The following is a 17,114-nucleotide window of genomic DNA, read 5'->3' on the forward strand; positions in this document are numbered from 1 at the left end:
ACAACAAGCATGTTTTCTGAGCTCAGTTCCCATGACTGACAACAGACTGGGCCCAGCAGCATACCCAGCACCTGCGCAGCACTTCCATGCTCAACAGGTTTGGGAGAGGCAGCCAGCACCCCGCCTGCCACCAGGCTCTGGATGCCCACACCCCTGTGGGGCAGCTTGCGAGCCTGAAGACCACGTCAGCATTAGGTCCGTGCTGGGGGCTCAGCTCTGGCCCCCTGACAAAGCAGCTGGCAGATCAAAGTGCCAGAAAGGATCAAAACATTTTATTCTCTCTCTTTTTTTTAATAAAGTTAAACAGTAAAACAAAAATTCACAAGCTGCCTCCCTGTCCACCCCCCACCTCCCTCCCCTCCCCGCAGTCTTCGGCGCTGGCTCCCTTTCCTTCATCCCACTCACAGACACAGGGCATCCAACTGAGAAACGAAACTGCTCTAAGTACATGGAGACATGATGAAGGGAGGAGGTGAATTGTGTCCACATTCAAGGTTAAACTGAGCAAGTCGGCATTTTCTGGGTTCTGGATGGTTTCCTTTCATTAGCCAAATTGAAAGAAGAAATTCCCGGGACCAGATGCTGTAAGGAAAGAAGGGCTCGTTAGTTGACTCTGGATTTTCTAGGAAATACCACTTTGTTCTAATGATGGAGAAGTCTCCAAGGGCTGCTTCAAAGTCAGAGAAAAAGCTCTAACAGTATCAAACAGCCTGGGCCCTGGGGTGTAAGGGAGCACATGAGCATGCTGTGAGTGTGTGTGTGTAGCTTCTAACACCTCCCCTCTTGCAGAAAAGCCCTGGTACTAGGTAGCTTAGCAAGGCTTCCCAGAACCTGTGGAGGTGTGGCAATAGGCAAGGTGTGCCCAGAAAGCTCCCTTCTGCTATCCTCAGCCACACCGGAGGGGACAGAGGCCCTACTAGATGAGAACTCAGCTGCCTCCATTCATGAGCCCCCCCTGATCAAAGAGCTGCCTAACTGGGGCCTCCCAAGAACAGCAGGCATACCCACCTTCAAAGCTGAAGCCCCCAGGCCCTCCGAAGAATGCCTTGAAGATATTGTTTGCATCAAAATCTGTGGGCAAGGTGAGAAAGAGGGAAGGAAAAGGTGAAAAAAATAGAAGTGTTTGAAGTGGAATTTATCATGACAATGGATCTCCAAAGATTTCCCAGATAGTATCATGGAATTTATCATGAGAATGGGTCTCCAAAGCTTTCCCAGATAGTATTACTTCCCTCAGTTCCCCAAACTTCAGACTAGAGGTAAGGAAATCTGCCCCACCCTATGCAAATCTTACCACTTGACCCCACTCCTGGGCTATGTTCCCCTCTGTTCCCAAGTGCAGCCCCAAAGGAGAGCGTTCTTTGCCTCAACCCTCTCTTCTCCACAACTGGGAATGTCAAAGACTTTCCCCACACCATCTCCCTATAATGCTTGGGGCTGCTATTGAAAAGGCTAAAATTTATCCCATACTACCAAGAATAAATATAAGACCTATAATTTATTGTATCTGTTTGATTCTATGCTGTATACACTGTATTCCAGAAAACTTGGGGTTTATTAAAACACCAATTAGGTGCCAATTATGGCGCCGGGTACTTTGCATATATATCATTTAATCCTAATAACAGTTTGTCAGGATTAAGTACCATTACCAATTTATATTCAATGAAACGTAAGTAGGGAGCTCAAGTAATTTGCCCAAGATCATGTGGACAGTAAAAGCAAAATAACGGATAATTCCAACTTCTGTCCGACTCCAGCACTGTGCCCTTGTCATGAGGCCACAGCAGGTCTGATGCCCCCAACCACTGCCTGACCTAAGTTGCACAGAAAGATTTATCTCCACCACTGAATCCCACCGGCACACTGTGTCCAAAAGTGAATTCTTTGCCAGCACATCTGTTCATCTTCCTGGGTCCCCTCGCTCAGTGAATGGCCCCAGAGTCTGCCATGCCAGAGCCACTCTCAACTTCGTCCTTTCCCTCTCCCAACACATTCAGCAACCAACTCCCGCTGAGCCCACCATCTCCCAACTCTGCCTGCCAGTCCTTTCCATCTATTGTCTTCCCTCCCTTGCTATTCTCTTCCTTCAAACCATCTCTTTGCTGCCATCACAAATGTATTTCCAGAGCCTAAATCTGGTCCATAACTTCCCTACTTAAAACTCTTTTTAAATAGCTCTTGATGGATTATAGCTCCATTTCCGGTAAACTTAGGTTTCTCTCTCACTGAACTGGAGAGGTCAGGGTTATCTATATATCAGTATCAATCTTACTTTAAATTCCAACAGTTTTTCTTAGTGAAGGAAAAGGGGTTGGCATTAGAGACAGTGGTCTGAGAAGTGGGCATAGTTCCAGGCCTCTCTTATCTCTGACTGAGCTCAAAGTGAGCAATGATGTTGATAGCTGTGCTTTACTTCATTCTAAGTCTTTTGGGGGAAATTAAAATCTGTGAGTGCTTACAGGAATGTATGATGCAAATAAATATCAGAATACACTTTGCAGTAGGGAAAAAAGAAATTCCAGCAATAGGAAAAGCCCATGATCCTTACTCCAGCCGCTAAGGCCTTCTGAGGTCTGCTCCAGCTACTTTCTGGTCTCGTCTCTCCACATTGCCCGCCTTGAGCAACCTCTATCCTACAGAGCCCCTTGGAACTCCCAAGGGTGGTTTACTTTTCTGATTTTCATGCCTTCCTTCCCTTGCTAAACTTACTCCCTAGTGCCCCCTGGGCACCTGCTACACTTAATTGCACTCACTACACTTAATTGCACTCACTCGATTCCATGTCTATTAGATCAGGGGTCAGATTTGGTCTGCAGGCAGAAGTTTGCAAACCTCTAGACGGGGTTCCCGGAGGTCAGGGAACCTGTTTGATTATTATTTCCAGCACCCCAGACGGTGCCTCACATGCCACAGGTCTAGATCAAGGGTATGCTTTACGAATCACTGCACGCCACTGGCTGATTACACAGACTCTCCCTCTGGAGTGTCTTCAAAAAAATTCTAAAATTCTACAGCTATCAGATGCATCCCAGGCTGCCCAAACCACTCACCACCCATATTCATGCCCTCCTCATCCAGGTCCTGTCCACTGTCATAGCGAGTCTTTTTCTTGGGATCAGAGAGGATGGTAAAAGCTTCTCCAACTTCCTTGAACTTTTTCTCCTCCTCCTTCTGAACTTCGGCACTGGCTCCACTGTGCCGATCTAAAGGGGGGAATACAGGGAACTTGTCTCAGAGTCTAAGAGAAAGACCAGTTGATGTCTGACTTAAGAATTCGGTACTTCCCAAAATTTGGAGGGTACTGAACTTAGCAACACCTTCTTCCCAGTGAAGAGCCTCTCTGAGGCTTTCATTCTGGACTGAGTTTGGCAGTGGGCCAGCCTGGCTTGCTCTTCCCACGGAGTCCACGCCCCACCGCTCTACCTGGATGGTGCATCAAGGCCCGTTTCCGATAAGCTTTCTTGATCTCATCCTCAGAGGCATTCTTGTCCACTCCCAGAATCTTGTAGTAATCTTTCCTCTTACTCTTCTTTAGTTCCATCTGTGCATTTTTAAGGAGTTGTTTGTGTTCTAAAGGGAGACATCTAGCATCAAGGACAAATCTGATCTGGCTTCCCTTACCAGGTCCCAGCCCAGATGTCTTGGAGTCAGTAGCCTTGTTAACTATACCAGGGGCTTTTATGGTGTGTTTCCCGCCTAGAGATTAAAAAAAAATCTACTCATACTTAAGAGTTTCTCACATCAGTCTCATCACATAGAAAAGGTTGTGAAATTAACAGGCAAGATTTGGGACCAGAAAAATAGATGCCTCGTTCTGCACTCAGGATTTCTGTTCACTTCTTCCTGGCTGGTGATCGAATAAGCTCCAGCTACAACCATGATCCCTGAATCAAATTACCCGTGTCCAGTTTTTAGGGCCTACAAGTAAGGCCACACCGTTTCCTGAGAAGCATGCTCCCAAATACCTTTACCTTTTGTTTTCTCCGTCTGATACACTTTTTCATAGTCCCGCACTGCTTCTTCATACTGTTCTGTGTCCATGTAACTGAGAAGGAAATACAGGGCAGTAGAGTGACATAAATGGCAATGGCCTTCAGTATCACTCTAGAGGAAGAGGCATGGCTCAAGCATGAGACAGAGACTTTTGGTTGAGATGCTTCATGAAACAGGAGTCCTTAACCTAGCAAGAAAAATTAACTACCATACTTCCTTGAGAAAAATAGAGAGGTCTCATGCCACTAGCACCCAACCCGCAAAGTGATAGTCTGCTCTGAGCAGAAAGCAACCAAGAGAAACTTCCTTTTGGTTTCACAGAGCCACCAAGAGGCATCTGGCCTGCCTTAGGAAAGGCAGTGTGAAAGCAGCCATTTGATTACTTGAGATTAAAACACATGAGAAAAATGATCAAGTGAGATAAATGGATATGGAAGAGCTTTGAAACCTAGAGTGCCATAAACATGCAGGGCCAGCTTCAATCCAGAGTGGAAGTGGGATTAGTGAGCCACTAGAAGGATCAAGGTCAAGGTGGTGGCCACTGGCAAATGCTTCCATTAAGACCAATCAACCTGAGAGATGTAGGCGAGACAGGAAAGGACACTCTAAACTTAGGCTTGCTTCCATTTGGATAGTTGCAGAAGAAAGGAGGGGCCCTGGCCCAAGATAGGAGGAATCTAGCTTTCGATAGGCCGACTGCCAGACCTTTTAAGTGTTTCTTCCACAGAAGCAAAGGGGGCATTCTTCTGTGTCCTAAGATCTCTGGCACCAAGACTGGGTACCAATCATACAGACTGCGGTAGGAGTCGTAGAGACAGACACCGTCAGTTGAGGAGTGGGAAGTGACTATGCGGTGCAGCTGGCCACTGCACAACAGATTCAATTTACTCCAATGCTCCCACACAGGCCCATCTTCCGGAACATCAGAGCCCACCAGGCTGGCAGGCCAGGCAGAGGGAGTGCTGCTTATGTGGCTGGCCGAAGAGAAGCCCAACAGCTGAGCATCTCTGACTTTCTGTCAACATCTTGATTTATGCCTTTAAAAAATGGTAAACCATGACCTACGAACACAAATGCTAGTAGGAGCTCAGAGAACACATTTACAGGATGAAGTATAATATAAACTGAAGTGAAAAAAAAAATTGGTAACTGATAGCCCTGGGTGTAGAATGATCTGACAAGCAACCCTGATGAACTTTCCAGATCCATATGTGATATGCTCAACAAGCTGGTTTCACAGTGATTTACATTTTACCTAACACTTAATAAAAAAAATTCTAGGACATTCTTACATTTAAAAGTTTTTCTAAAGTTGAAGTAGAAAAGTAAGCAAAGCCTTAGGAAAAATGGGAAATGCCAGCTCATGATGGGAGATATAGCAAAGATCTGACATCTCCCCAACTTTAGGGACAAACTGAGGCAGACTGGGACAATAATCAGGCCCCTGGTCTGAGCTAATCTCCAATTCTTCTTGTGGGGACTGGGGCCAAATTCTCAGCCAACTGTGCCAAACAGTTCTGCTGCCCCCTGTGGTGGGATCTCAAAAGCAGAGCCACTCAGAGGACAGTTTTATTTCTACCACAAAGATGATATGTCTCTGATCAAAGCAACTCCTGATTTTTGTTTATTGTACCATATGAAAAAAATAACCTCCATTCATCCGCCTCCTAACAAATCAAGACTGTCTGTTCTCTCGCCATTACAGTATCATGTATCTAGACATAAAGATGATTCTCCCACTTTTGCTATTAGTTAAAACTGTAGTAAACATGTATACAGCATTTTGCATCTGTTAAAGTAAGTCTTTAGCTGGGTCAAAGGGTACTCTTTTATCTTTCGAAGGTTCCATATTTGTCTGTCAGTGGTTTGTAAAGATGAGATAACTGACAGCTGGTCTCACAGAATCTATAATTTTGCATTTGTTTCTGTTTCATAGACTTAGTCCTCTACTTCAAAATTCACAAAACAAACAACACCCCCGCCCCCCACGCACCATAGTTTTCCTATTTTTAAAAAATATGGATAATTTGGGAAAATTAAATGGGAGGTAGGCCACCTTCTGCACCACTGATGAGACTTGGGACTTGAAGAATGATAGGCTCATCAGGCATCAGTACAGCACCTACTCTTAGAAATGACATTTCATAATGAGGACTGAACAGGCAATGGAAGATCGGTATACAACTAGGTCTTCCATTAGAAATGTAAAAAATGGGAGGTTCTTTGTCTGGGAAAGAATCTGAAAAAAGATAGATCTGCCTTGGCTGAGTGGCTCAGTTGGTTGGGGCATCATCCTGTACACCAAAAGGTTGTGGATTCCATTTCCCGTCAGGACACATAACTAGGTTGCGGGCTCGATCCCCAGTTGGGGCATGTACGGGATGTAACTGATTGATGTTACATCTCTCCCCCCTCTCTAAACATATCTTCAGGTGAGGATTAAAAAAAAAGAAAAAGAAATAAGAAATAAGATTAATTTTTGAAAGGGGTCTCTCCTAGCTCTTGCTAATATTCCTGCATGGAGAAGACTCTGGTGGGTCCAAGAGTTAAGATGAACAAGTATGCTCTGGGCACTAGAGGCAGGCATATCCTGGCTCGGAAATCAGCTAGTCAGATGGGTATTTTCAAAGGGGGTTCCTTATACTGCTGGGAGGGTGAGCTAGATTAAATCTCTTCTAACTTTAAGACTGTCTTTCCTAACCCAAACAAATAGGCTAAGCAAGACTCTCAACCGTCTCCAAGATTCTTCTCCTTCCAAACACCATACATTCATTCAACATTTACTGAGTGAGCACTTACTATGTTCCAAGCACTGTGCCAAGTTAGAGCAAAAGTGTACAACACAAAACAAAATCTCCAAAGAAAATGGATTTAAACTTTAACAAAAGGTATTTGGGTCAGGCATCAGAGGAAACTTACTGACCGTGAGGGGCGTAAGACACAGGCATGGGAGACTGAGGGAGCTTGTGCAATCTCCTCCGCTGGAGGTCTATAAACATAGTTTAGGGCTGGAACAATCCCACCTAGAGGCAGGGGGAAGGACCAAATGACCTCACAACATCCCCGGGTCTGCTTCATCATCCACAATGCAATTCCCCTGGCAGGCCAGCAGCAACTCCCTCTTCCCCCACCCAGCAGAGGCACTCACCACTGAGCTCTTCTCAAGTAGGCTTTTATGTAAGTGTCATCGAGCTTCACTGCACTTGTGCAGTCTTCTATTGCATCATCTAGTTTCCTAAGCTTCAGGAGAGAGAGAGCAGTCATACTTCACATGGTGGTGATCGAGGGAGCCCAGAAGCTGTGAGCATGGCTTCAAAATTCTAAGAGGATCAGTCACGTTGGCTCCCTAACTGTCACACTTTTTCTTGGTCACTGGGAAAGTCTCTATCTCAGTGGGCTAAGGCCACCAAATTTGAAATTGGTTTCTTCTCTAAGTAACGGAAGCCAGGCACACTTATCTGCAGGGATAAAACCACCTCTACTACTCCAGGTTAGTGCTCAATAGTGGAAATAGTAAGGGTGGTTCCTGCCCCCCATTTTTCTAGAGACCAACTAGAAGGATCAGGAGTACTGGGATTTTTACTGGAGCTCTGCAAGGAGCCTACTCTTGTTTTCTACGATGTGTAGGACCACAGGGGCACTGTTTTCCACTGAGCACGGTGACCATCAGTTATGCTGAAGAAAAAACCCCAAGCCTGCCTCATACTCTCATTTCCTGCAAATCACTCCTAAAGAGTCACTTGCTTAGGCAAAAAGAAGCAACAATACTTGCTTCAACAACTGTCGCAGAGCTCCTGTCATTCTCTGGAAGAAAAGGACCTTACATCGTTCCTCACGTGCCCCTAAGTTCCACAGAAAAGATAAGAGCTTGCTTCTCAGAAGGAAGTTCTTAAGCTGAGATACCAACCAAACAACTTTTCCTCCTGTCTTCTGGGTTACCCTCAGTGGGCACATTTCCCAAGACCTCTTCCACGTCCCTTAAAAATATCTCCATAGGCCCCCAGACCCAGACCAAGTGCTTACCTTGGAATTAACCGTACCCCGATTACAGTAGAGTTTAGCATTTGTTTTTATATTGTTGGGGTCTATCCCCAGGGCTTCTGTGTACAGTTCATATGCTAGCTTGTAATTTCCGTCTTTAAAGGCTTTATTTCCATCTTCTTTCTTTGCTTTCAGTGCTTTGGCATTCTATAGAGAAAAGCAAGGGCAGTCAGTTCACTTCCAGAAAGCCTCAGACCCCTGCACAGAGACTACCCTATTTTCAATTTCTTGGTCCCAGTAGTTCAGCATCACACAGCCCCCCATCCCATCCCATCCCATCCCATCCCATCCCATCCCATCCCACCCCACCCCACCCCACCCCACCCCACCCCACCCCACTCCACCCCACCCCACCTCCTGGGCTATTTGTTCTTCACTGTGCTTTCTACAGAGTGGACAGAAGAAATCTAGATTTATAAAAGAATACCAAGGAGAACTGTGTTTCCCAGGGTTTACCTCTACTCCCCAGGATAAGCATTACTACCCTTTCTTCTCTGAGGGAAGAAAAAAAAACCCCACCACTTAAATATTAACCTATCTGATCACATGTATCTTTAGGCAAACTAAAGTAGTTCTGAAATCCTTTTTTTTTTTTTTTTAAATTTAGAGAATTTTCATAAGAGTATATCTGAGTCAACCTGATGACATATGCCAGGGAGCAAGATCTCAAATGCTCTCCTGAAATCTTGCTAATAAAAGGACCAAGCATTCTGACAAGCATTCCTGTGATTCTAAAACCTTCCATTCCAAACGCTTAAAGGCTCAAAAAGGAAGCTTTACCACATAGATCTGGTGCCTAGAACTTACTCTGCAAGCAACACAGGCCTTCTCATGGTCAGGAGCCATCCTGAGAGCCTGTACAAAAAACTGAACCGCCTTCTCAATACAATCTTCATAATAAAGGCAAAGACCTCGGACATACAGAGCATCTGCATTGGTGGAATCCATGCGTAAAATGTCACTGCAGTAGCAAGAAAGAGGGCACATTTAGCTGTCGTTTGGATTTCCCCGCCATTACTATTTTATTTGTGGGGGTTTTCCCCTTGACCATGTGTCTAACATGGAAGTATCCAAAGGTAGACAGATTCCCAATAATTTTTCCCAAACAAACCACATACATGTCTCACAATCTTTACTAAAACAGGGGTTAGCAAACTACAGCCCACAGGACCAAATCCTGTCTGTCACCAGTTTCTGTATATAAAATTTGATTGACACCAAGCCACATCATTCATTAATCTACTCTCTATGGCTGCTTTTGCACTACACAGGCAGAGCTGAACAATTGCAACAGAGACCACATAGCTTGCAAAGCTTGAAATATTTATTTAGAGAATTTGCAAACCCCTGGAATAGACAGAAAAGGACATTTAAAAAATAAAAACCATGCCCTGCCCAGTGTGGCTCAGTTGGTTGAGGGTTGTTCCATGCACCAAGAGGTCACGGGTTTGATTCCTGGTCAGGGAACATGCCCAGGTTGTGGGCTCAATCCCCAGTAGGGGGTGTGCAGGAGGCAGCCAACCAATGTTTCTTTCTCTCCCTCTCCTATCCTATCTCTAAAATCAATTCAAACATTAAAGAAATAAATACAAATAAAAACTAAAATTCACACACCTGTTCTTTCACATACAGCTTAAGTACTTACTATATTCCTATATTCCTTATGGGTTTTCAAATTTAGTCTAATATTTGGTTTTAAGTCCCAGGAAGGTCTGGTCAGCCCCCTGGCCTACCTACAGGACACATGATAGCTACTGCTGTAGACAGTACCGATCCAGTAGAATCTGACTTTTCAATGCAGAACTGGCCTGAATTCATACCTAGCCACAGACTGTGCTTCTGGATAACGACCCAGCATTGCTAAACATTCTGCTTTGAGGATTTTGAAGCGATGGCAAGCAGGAGCAAATTCTAGTGCACGATCCATGCAGAAAACCACCTATAGGGAGGAAGGAAGCAAATAAGGTTCTTCACCCTGGACTCCAGAAACGTCTTCATTTTAGTTTTGTCACAGGTAATAGATTCAAAGGAGAGTAATATCAGTTTAAGAACATACGTAATTCATTTGATTAAACCATTGAAATGAGGAAAGCAGTTGATCCAGATGATAATGACAGCAAATACTGAACAGTACTTTGTATATTAACTCACTTAATGCTCACACAATTTTATAAAGTAGGTAATATTATTACTCTTATTTTACTGATGAAAATACTAAAGCACAGGGATTAAATAACTTATTCAAGGTGACCAATAGAAACAGGATTTGAACTTAAAACACTAAGACTCCAGAGCCTATAACCTTAATCACCATGCTAAGCTGCCTCCACAGTGAATCATATCCACAATGACTATGATAAAAAACTCACCACTCTTCCACTTTTATTTTAGTAGAGAAATATGCCAATAAAACAATTCATTTAAAATGGTCAGAAATAAACCATATCAGATTACTATGTTCAACATGGTGTTATACAAACCAAAAGCCAAGTATCTCCCCCCCCCCCCCACAAACACATACACTCGCATACAGCTGGGTTTAGTTCCCTCTTTCAGTTTCATAAAGAAATATTTCTATTTTTTCTTTTTAAAAGTTTGTTCTCTGAGCTTTCATTTTTTGGTTTAGCTGCTATTCCTGGGAGATCCTTGCTGAATCATAGTCTTCTCCAAGAATAACTGACCCAAAGGCGAAGTCTAGAGTTAAGGGTTACTCATTCCCTCTAATAATCTGGCCATATGGATCAGGAAGAGATGAAGTTTGAAAACTCGGAAGCAGCAATAACTCAAATTCCACGAACAGGAGACTAGTTAGATAAAGCAGACCTTCATATAATGGAATACGACGTGGCTCTAAAATAGAACGAAGTTCTCCATGTATTAATATGGAAAGACTTCGAAGGTCTAGTCAATGGTACAGAACCATGTAGAGCGTATTACCTTTTATACCAAAAAAAAAAAAAAAAAAAGAAAGGAAATTAAGAGTCTGTATTTGGATTTGCTTATGTATGGAAGGAAATAGAACAAACAAGAATAGAGGTTACTGTGGTGTGAGATAGAGGCAGATGGAGGATAAATTGGGGCAACACTTAACACTGAATATATTTATACTTTCTAGCTTTTAAACCACAAAAACCACCCACTTGAAAATTAAATTTAAAAATCTGGGGAAGTAGATAAAACACCATGAGCTGTTCCACTGGGAAGATTTCTGCAGTATTAAAAGAGCAGCGGTAGAGATTCCTCTCCTTCAGTGGCACAGGTTACTGTCCTGGAAGTTCTAAGGACAATATGAAAATTCAGGCATTATGCATGGAAGTCATGGTATTAACTTTTCCTCTTTAAATGGGAAAAGAATGGGGGTGGGGGTAGGGGTGGAGAGCAGTCAGTCAAAATTTCAGCAGCCACACCCTGCTGCTTTCACAACGTTCTATATGGAGATGGTTCTGTCATCATGGGGAGTGTCAGAGACTCAGTGCTTCACCTCCCACCCCCATCTCCCCATGACTAGGGACAGCTGCAAGCAAAGAAGATCTTTGTTTCTTCTAACTTCATCTGTTCCCCCTGCCAAGATCATAATTCTTCATTTGTGACATCACCATGAGCTACAGTGGCGGGGGGCTGGGATGTCACAAACAGAGGATTCTGTCACAAAATGGGGATTCTGGTTCCAGAGCGGGCAAGGGAGAAATGAAACCCAAAGGCCGCCTTTTGAGACAACGTTTTTGCCCATGTAAACTCAGAAAACATGACAAGATGCAGAACTGCTTCCCAAACACACACACACACAAACGAAATTTAAAAAACGCACGTATAAATCACACTACCAAGACACCGTGATTATTAAAACCAATGGATAGAAGAGGGATGCTAAATGAATTAATGCTGGGACTCTCCATAAGCTAATCAGATATATGTATTACCAAATAAAAGACATTCACAGTGTGTGACTTAGGAATAATTATTCAACTGAAATTTGTATGTTCAGGTTGACCAATGTCACCCCAATAAATTTAAAGTAATAATAATAAAAACAACCAAAAGAATAATTCTTAACTGTACACTTTTGTCAAACATTTATTGAGTACCTACTGCAGAAAGCACCCAGCGAATTCCGACATATAAAGCGACAACTCCATTCCTTGGATGGTACTCATAAACTTCCTTAAAGTGATCCTGAAACTCAATCCTGATGAGTGTTTTTTACCCTTTTTTTACCCAGTGTTTTTATCTCCTCTTTTAAAACTCTAGTGAAAGCTACTTCTGAGTACCATCTAAAGAAGGGAGTTAGGAGTTATTATACAGAGGAGGCGTAACTACTATAACATCTAAAAAGATACCTAGAGCTTTTATACTTTTCCCATATTTCAGATTTGCCAACCCCTTTGGATTTAAATTTCCATGAACTATCACACAGCTCCATAAAGGGCAGTAGTGTGCTTTTGTAGAAAGGTCTAACATCAAAAAGGTAGTGATGTCAGGTTACATACACTATTCAAAATGTAAAAGGGGCCTCTCCTAGTTTTGATTTCTAGCTCCATCAAGCTCCCATAAAGCAGGAGTTAAAACTAGCTCTCATTATTAAAATAAAAACAGACGCCGGCTGGCGTGGTTCAGTGGTTGAGCATCAACTTATGAACCTGGAGGTCACAGTTTGATTCCCAGTCACGGCACAGGCCTAGGTTGTGGGCTCAATCCCCAGTGTGGGATGGGCAGGAGGCGGCCGATCAATTAAATGATTACCTCTCATCATGACGTTTCTATCTCTCTGTCCCTGTCCCTTTTTCTCTGAAATCAATAAAAATGCATTTAAAAATAGATTATCCAAACCCAGTATTTAATTCCAACTGGCTTTTCCTCTTTTTTCCCTAAAAGCACATTTTTAGACCACTATCTTATATAAAAAACAGGAAATAGGGTAACAAATTCATTTTGCTTTTTATCATCATAAAGCCAAATATAATTAACAAAAAAGTACCTTAGTAAAATACAATTTTAAAAGCTAGTGATGATGTGGAGCAATAGGAACTCTCGTTCATTGCTGGTGGAAATGCAAACTGGTATAGCCACTTTGGAAGACATTTTGGCAGTTTCTTGTAAAACTAAATGTATTTTTATGTAATCCAGCAATTACACTTCTTAACATTTACCCAAAGGAGTTAAAAAATGTCCATACAAAAATCTGCACATGGATGTTTATAGAAGCTTTATTCATAATTGCCAAAAACCTGGTTGTAACAAATGTACCTCCAGTGAGGGATGCTGACAAGCGGGGAGGCTATATGCTTGTGTACGGGCAGGGAGCATATGAAAAATCTCTGTACCTACCTTCTTCCTGATTATTCTGTGAACCTACAACTGTTCTAAAAAGAAATGTCTTAAAAAAAGAAAGAAAAGGTAAAATTAAATGTACTATTCTAGATCTTCTGTACTATGCTTCTCTCTCTCTCACTCTCTCTCTCTCACTCACTCACACTCACACACAACTTTGTGAGAAAGAATACATAAGATTTCCTCATAGTTGTACTTTACCTTCCGAAAATCCCGCTTCTCAAAATCCGTTTCTGCTATTTTCTCATATTCTATGACTGCATTAGCATTCTTGAACTACATCAGAAAATCAGATAAGGGAAAGTTTTAATGAAGTTGTAGATTCAACCACCACAAAAATCAATAAGACTGATGAATGTGTTATTTCAAGAAAATTAGAACCACAGACTTTTCACAAATCAAGTTGGTGAAGATACAGCCAAACACCTTAACAGAAAGGCCAAGGCCCAAATCTTACCCTCAATTTGAACTTAGAAACTCAGGAATACAAAAATCATGCCTTGATATATACAAAATAAAGGCAAGGCATTGTCAGGGACTGAGCAAAAAACTTGCAGATACTCAGTAAAATACATCCATGGGTAAACTGAGCATATACGGAGATGGAAATAAAAGATGTTTCAGCTGCTACCAATTTAATCAGGATTTGAATTTACTAAATTCTTTTTTAAAAAATGTTTTAATTAATTTTAGAGAGAGAGGAAGGGAGTGAGAGAGAGAGAGAAACATATAGATTGGCTGCCTCCTGCATGCCCTCTACTATGGATTAAGCCTGAAATCCAGGTCTGTGCCCTGACCGGGAATCGAACCAGTGACCTCTTGGTTTATGGGTCGACTATCAACCACTAAGCCACACTGCCTGGGCTAAATTTACTAAATTCTTCAGCCTTGCTCAAATCAGTTCCTTGATGCATTTGTCTATTCCCTTAGCAATCTTGGAAACCCTCCAATTTGCACAGATTTCTAAAGCTGTAAATCATATTCAAAACTCCTTTGAGCCAGGCCTGTATGGCTCAAGAAGTCCCTGGTTCGATTCCAAGTCAGGACACATGCCCAGATTGCAGGTTCAATCCCAGTAGGGGGCATGCAGGAGGCAGTCGATCAGTGATTCTCTCTCATCACTGATGTTTCTCTCTCTCCCTCTCCCTTCCTCTCTAAATTCAATAAAATTAAAAAACAAAAACAAAACACTCCTTTGACAGATTAAGCCAAGGCTCAGAGAGACTATGAGACTTGCCTACAGTCACCCAGGTGTGGCTGATGGCAGAAGTGAGACCAGATGTCAGTTCTGACTCTCAAGTCACTATTCCTTGCCTCTTTGATACAGACAGGATCAGACCCGTACCTCCTGTTGTGCCTGAGCATTTTTGTGATCCAATTCTAGGGCTCTCTGGAAACTGCGACAGGCTGCCATGGCATTCCCTAAAGATAGGTGGCATTTGCCTTCTCGTAGATGTCCCTAGAAGAAACACAAAGGACAAAAAGGAGCATGAGTGGCCAAGCAGACAGAAATCAACAGCAGCAACAAACACTCACACAAAACCAACATGGGCCCTAACAGATTTGGCTCAGTGGATAGAGCATTGGCCTGTGGACTGAAGGGTCCCAGGTTCAATTCCAGTAAAGGGCATGTACCTCAGTTGCGGGCACATCCCCAGTAGGGGGTGTACAGGAGGCAGCTGATCGATGTCTCTCTCTCTCATTGATATTTCCAACTCTATCCCTCTCCCTTCCTCTCTGTAAAAAAAATAAAAAATATATATATTTTTTAAAAACCACAAACAAACAAAAAACCAACATGGGATGAAAATGGCTGGAGAAGTGGTTCTCAACCAGGGCTGATTCTGCATTCCATGGGACATTCAGCAATGTCAGAGACATGTTGATTGTTACAGCTGGGCAGGGAAGGGGTGCTACTGATACCTTAACGGCCAGGGATGCTGCTAAACATCCTACAATGCATAGGATAGAACCCCACAACAAAGAATTACCCTGCCCAAAATATCAGTAGTGTTAACACTGAAAACCCCTGGGCTAGAAGTCAACTGCAGCAACTCAGTCCTCCCCAAAGAGCCCGTTACATACCCGGACGAAACTGTCATCCAACCTCACTGACTGCTGTGCATCTCCAAGAGCATCCCGGAACCTTCCAAGCATCATCAAGGTGGCTGCTCGATTCCCGTAATAGCTAGCATTTTTAGGACACATGTCTACAGGAAAAGGAGGAGGTAAAACAAGGTTTAGAATGGGTCATTGCTCCAAAAACTCAAGGGCCATCTCCCTCAGAACTATATCAAACTATAGTAGGAATGATGACACTCTTTAAAAAGCCACCTTCAAATTTTTGACTACCCATGCAAATGGATAGCAGCAATGGTGCAATTTAAAAATAAAACACGGCATTAAACTTAGCTTTAAAGTGCATTAATGATCTTTTGGAATAGGGGTCAGTATATTTAACTTCTTACTGGACTGTGTTTTATATAATTAGATATGAAAATGAATTTGCATTTGTTTAGCTGGGGGTGAGAAAAATGCTAGCATGGGATTAAAATATGTTGACAAATTGAGGATTGAGATAACTAAAACCTGACAATGATCAAAAAGGCAATGACTGAAATGCATTTAGTAGGTGGGCATCTTTTTGCTATAAGATTTAGAATTTCTGGAGTTGCTTTTAATTTGCCGGAAGAACTACCACCCACTTAAGTTAGAAAAAGTAATTTCTGCCTGGCCAGTGTGGGTCAGTGGTTGAGCATCAACCCAAGAACCAACAGGCCTCCGGTTCAATTCCTGGTCAGGGCACATGCCCAGGTTGAGGGCTTGATCCCCAGTAGAGGGTGTGCAGGAGGCAGCCAATTGATGTTTCTCTCTCTCTATCCCTCTCCCTTCCCCTCTAAAAATCAATAAAAATAAAAAAAAGTAATTCCCCCCATGTGGCCATTAAGCTTGAAGATATGCTACTTCTTAGAGAGGAACTATTTATAACAGTATTTAGCAAATTATTTTCCAGCATAAGCACTAGGTCCATCTCACCTATGGCTTTTGTATAATAGTTATAAGCTTCATTGTAATCTTTCTTGGCATAGTATGCATTTCCTTGTTCCTTGAAAGACTCTGCTTCCCTGAAAAGGAGACAGAGAATCATGTTACTCTCTATACCTAGGCAATCAATCACCTCTTTAATCTCATGGAGCAATCTTTGGTCCAGAGCCCCCGCCTGGCACATTGAGCTGAAAGTGACACTGGAAGGAATTTACAGATGTGTTCGATTGGCTGATGGATCAAAAGGAGGTGCAAATGAAGGAATCCATGGTCTTCAGATGTTATTTTTTGTCACTTAGATATATTTAAACTAAGAAAACCTCTCTCATGTCACCTGCCTTGTCTCACTACTCCCACCCGAAGTCACTGTCCTTATGACAGGCAAATTTAGACACAGAAACTGAATATATATTTACTTCCTTTCCACTGTGTCACAACTGCTGCCACTTTAGCGAACTTACAAAAAATGAGCTACAGATAATTTCATTCAGGGCAACTCATTTCTCAATGTAAAGTGGGTCATATCCTTTGAGTTTTAACGATTTAATCTCTTGCATTTGTCACTGGAAGAACAAGCAGAGCAAAAACAGAAGGCAAAGGGGTTAAAAGCACAGCATATTGGTGTTTAAGACAGAAAACAGAGTGACAGCATAGACCAAGAACTTGGATGACAGGGACATATGAGATATAGGCTGCAATGCCAT

At 42.6% G+C, this 17,114-nt stretch overlaps 1 protein-coding gene across 4 annotated transcripts in view; it reads right to left on the reverse strand.

The window, feature by feature from the left end:
- Window positions 1–533: 533 nt before the first annotated feature.
- The window catches only part of DNAJC7 (DnaJ heat shock protein family (Hsp40) member C7), a 30,608-nt gene continuing 14,027 nt past the window's right edge, over window positions 534–17,114 (reverse strand). For 3 of the 4 annotated variants that reach the window (XM_008149371.3, XM_054709517.1, XM_054709518.1), the window contains exons 2-14: window positions 16,402–16,490; window positions 15,451–15,575; window positions 14,711–14,824; window positions 13,567–13,641; window positions 9,858–9,976; window positions 8,845–8,998; window positions 8,020–8,184; window positions 7,145–7,236; window positions 3,975–4,048; window positions 3,427–3,573; window positions 3,054–3,206; window positions 1,009–1,071; window positions 534–582 (exon numbers count right to left, since the gene is read on the reverse strand). In XM_008149371.3, coding sequence (XP_008147593.1) covers window positions 545–582; window positions 1,009–1,071; window positions 3,054–3,206; window positions 3,427–3,573; window positions 3,975–4,048; window positions 7,145–7,236; window positions 8,020–8,184; window positions 8,845–8,998; window positions 9,858–9,976; window positions 13,567–13,641; window positions 14,711–14,824; window positions 15,451–15,575; window positions 16,402–16,490 — 1,408 coding nt within the window. In that variant the 3' untranslated portion in view covers window positions 534–544. The remainder of the gene's footprint in view (window positions 583–1,008; window positions 1,072–3,053; window positions 3,207–3,426; window positions 3,574–3,974; window positions 4,049–7,144; window positions 7,237–8,019; window positions 8,185–8,844; window positions 8,999–9,857; window positions 9,977–13,566; window positions 13,642–14,710; window positions 14,825–15,450; window positions 15,576–16,401; window positions 16,491–17,114) is intronic. The other variant, XM_008149372.3, reaches the window with a different exon arrangement.

This window comes from Eptesicus fuscus, chromosome 20 (assembly GCF_027574615.1).
Source record: "Eptesicus fuscus isolate TK198812 chromosome 20, DD_ASM_mEF_20220401, whole genome shotgun sequence".
Lineage (NCBI taxonomy): Eukaryota > Metazoa > Chordata > Mammalia > Chiroptera > Vespertilionidae > Eptesicus > Eptesicus fuscus.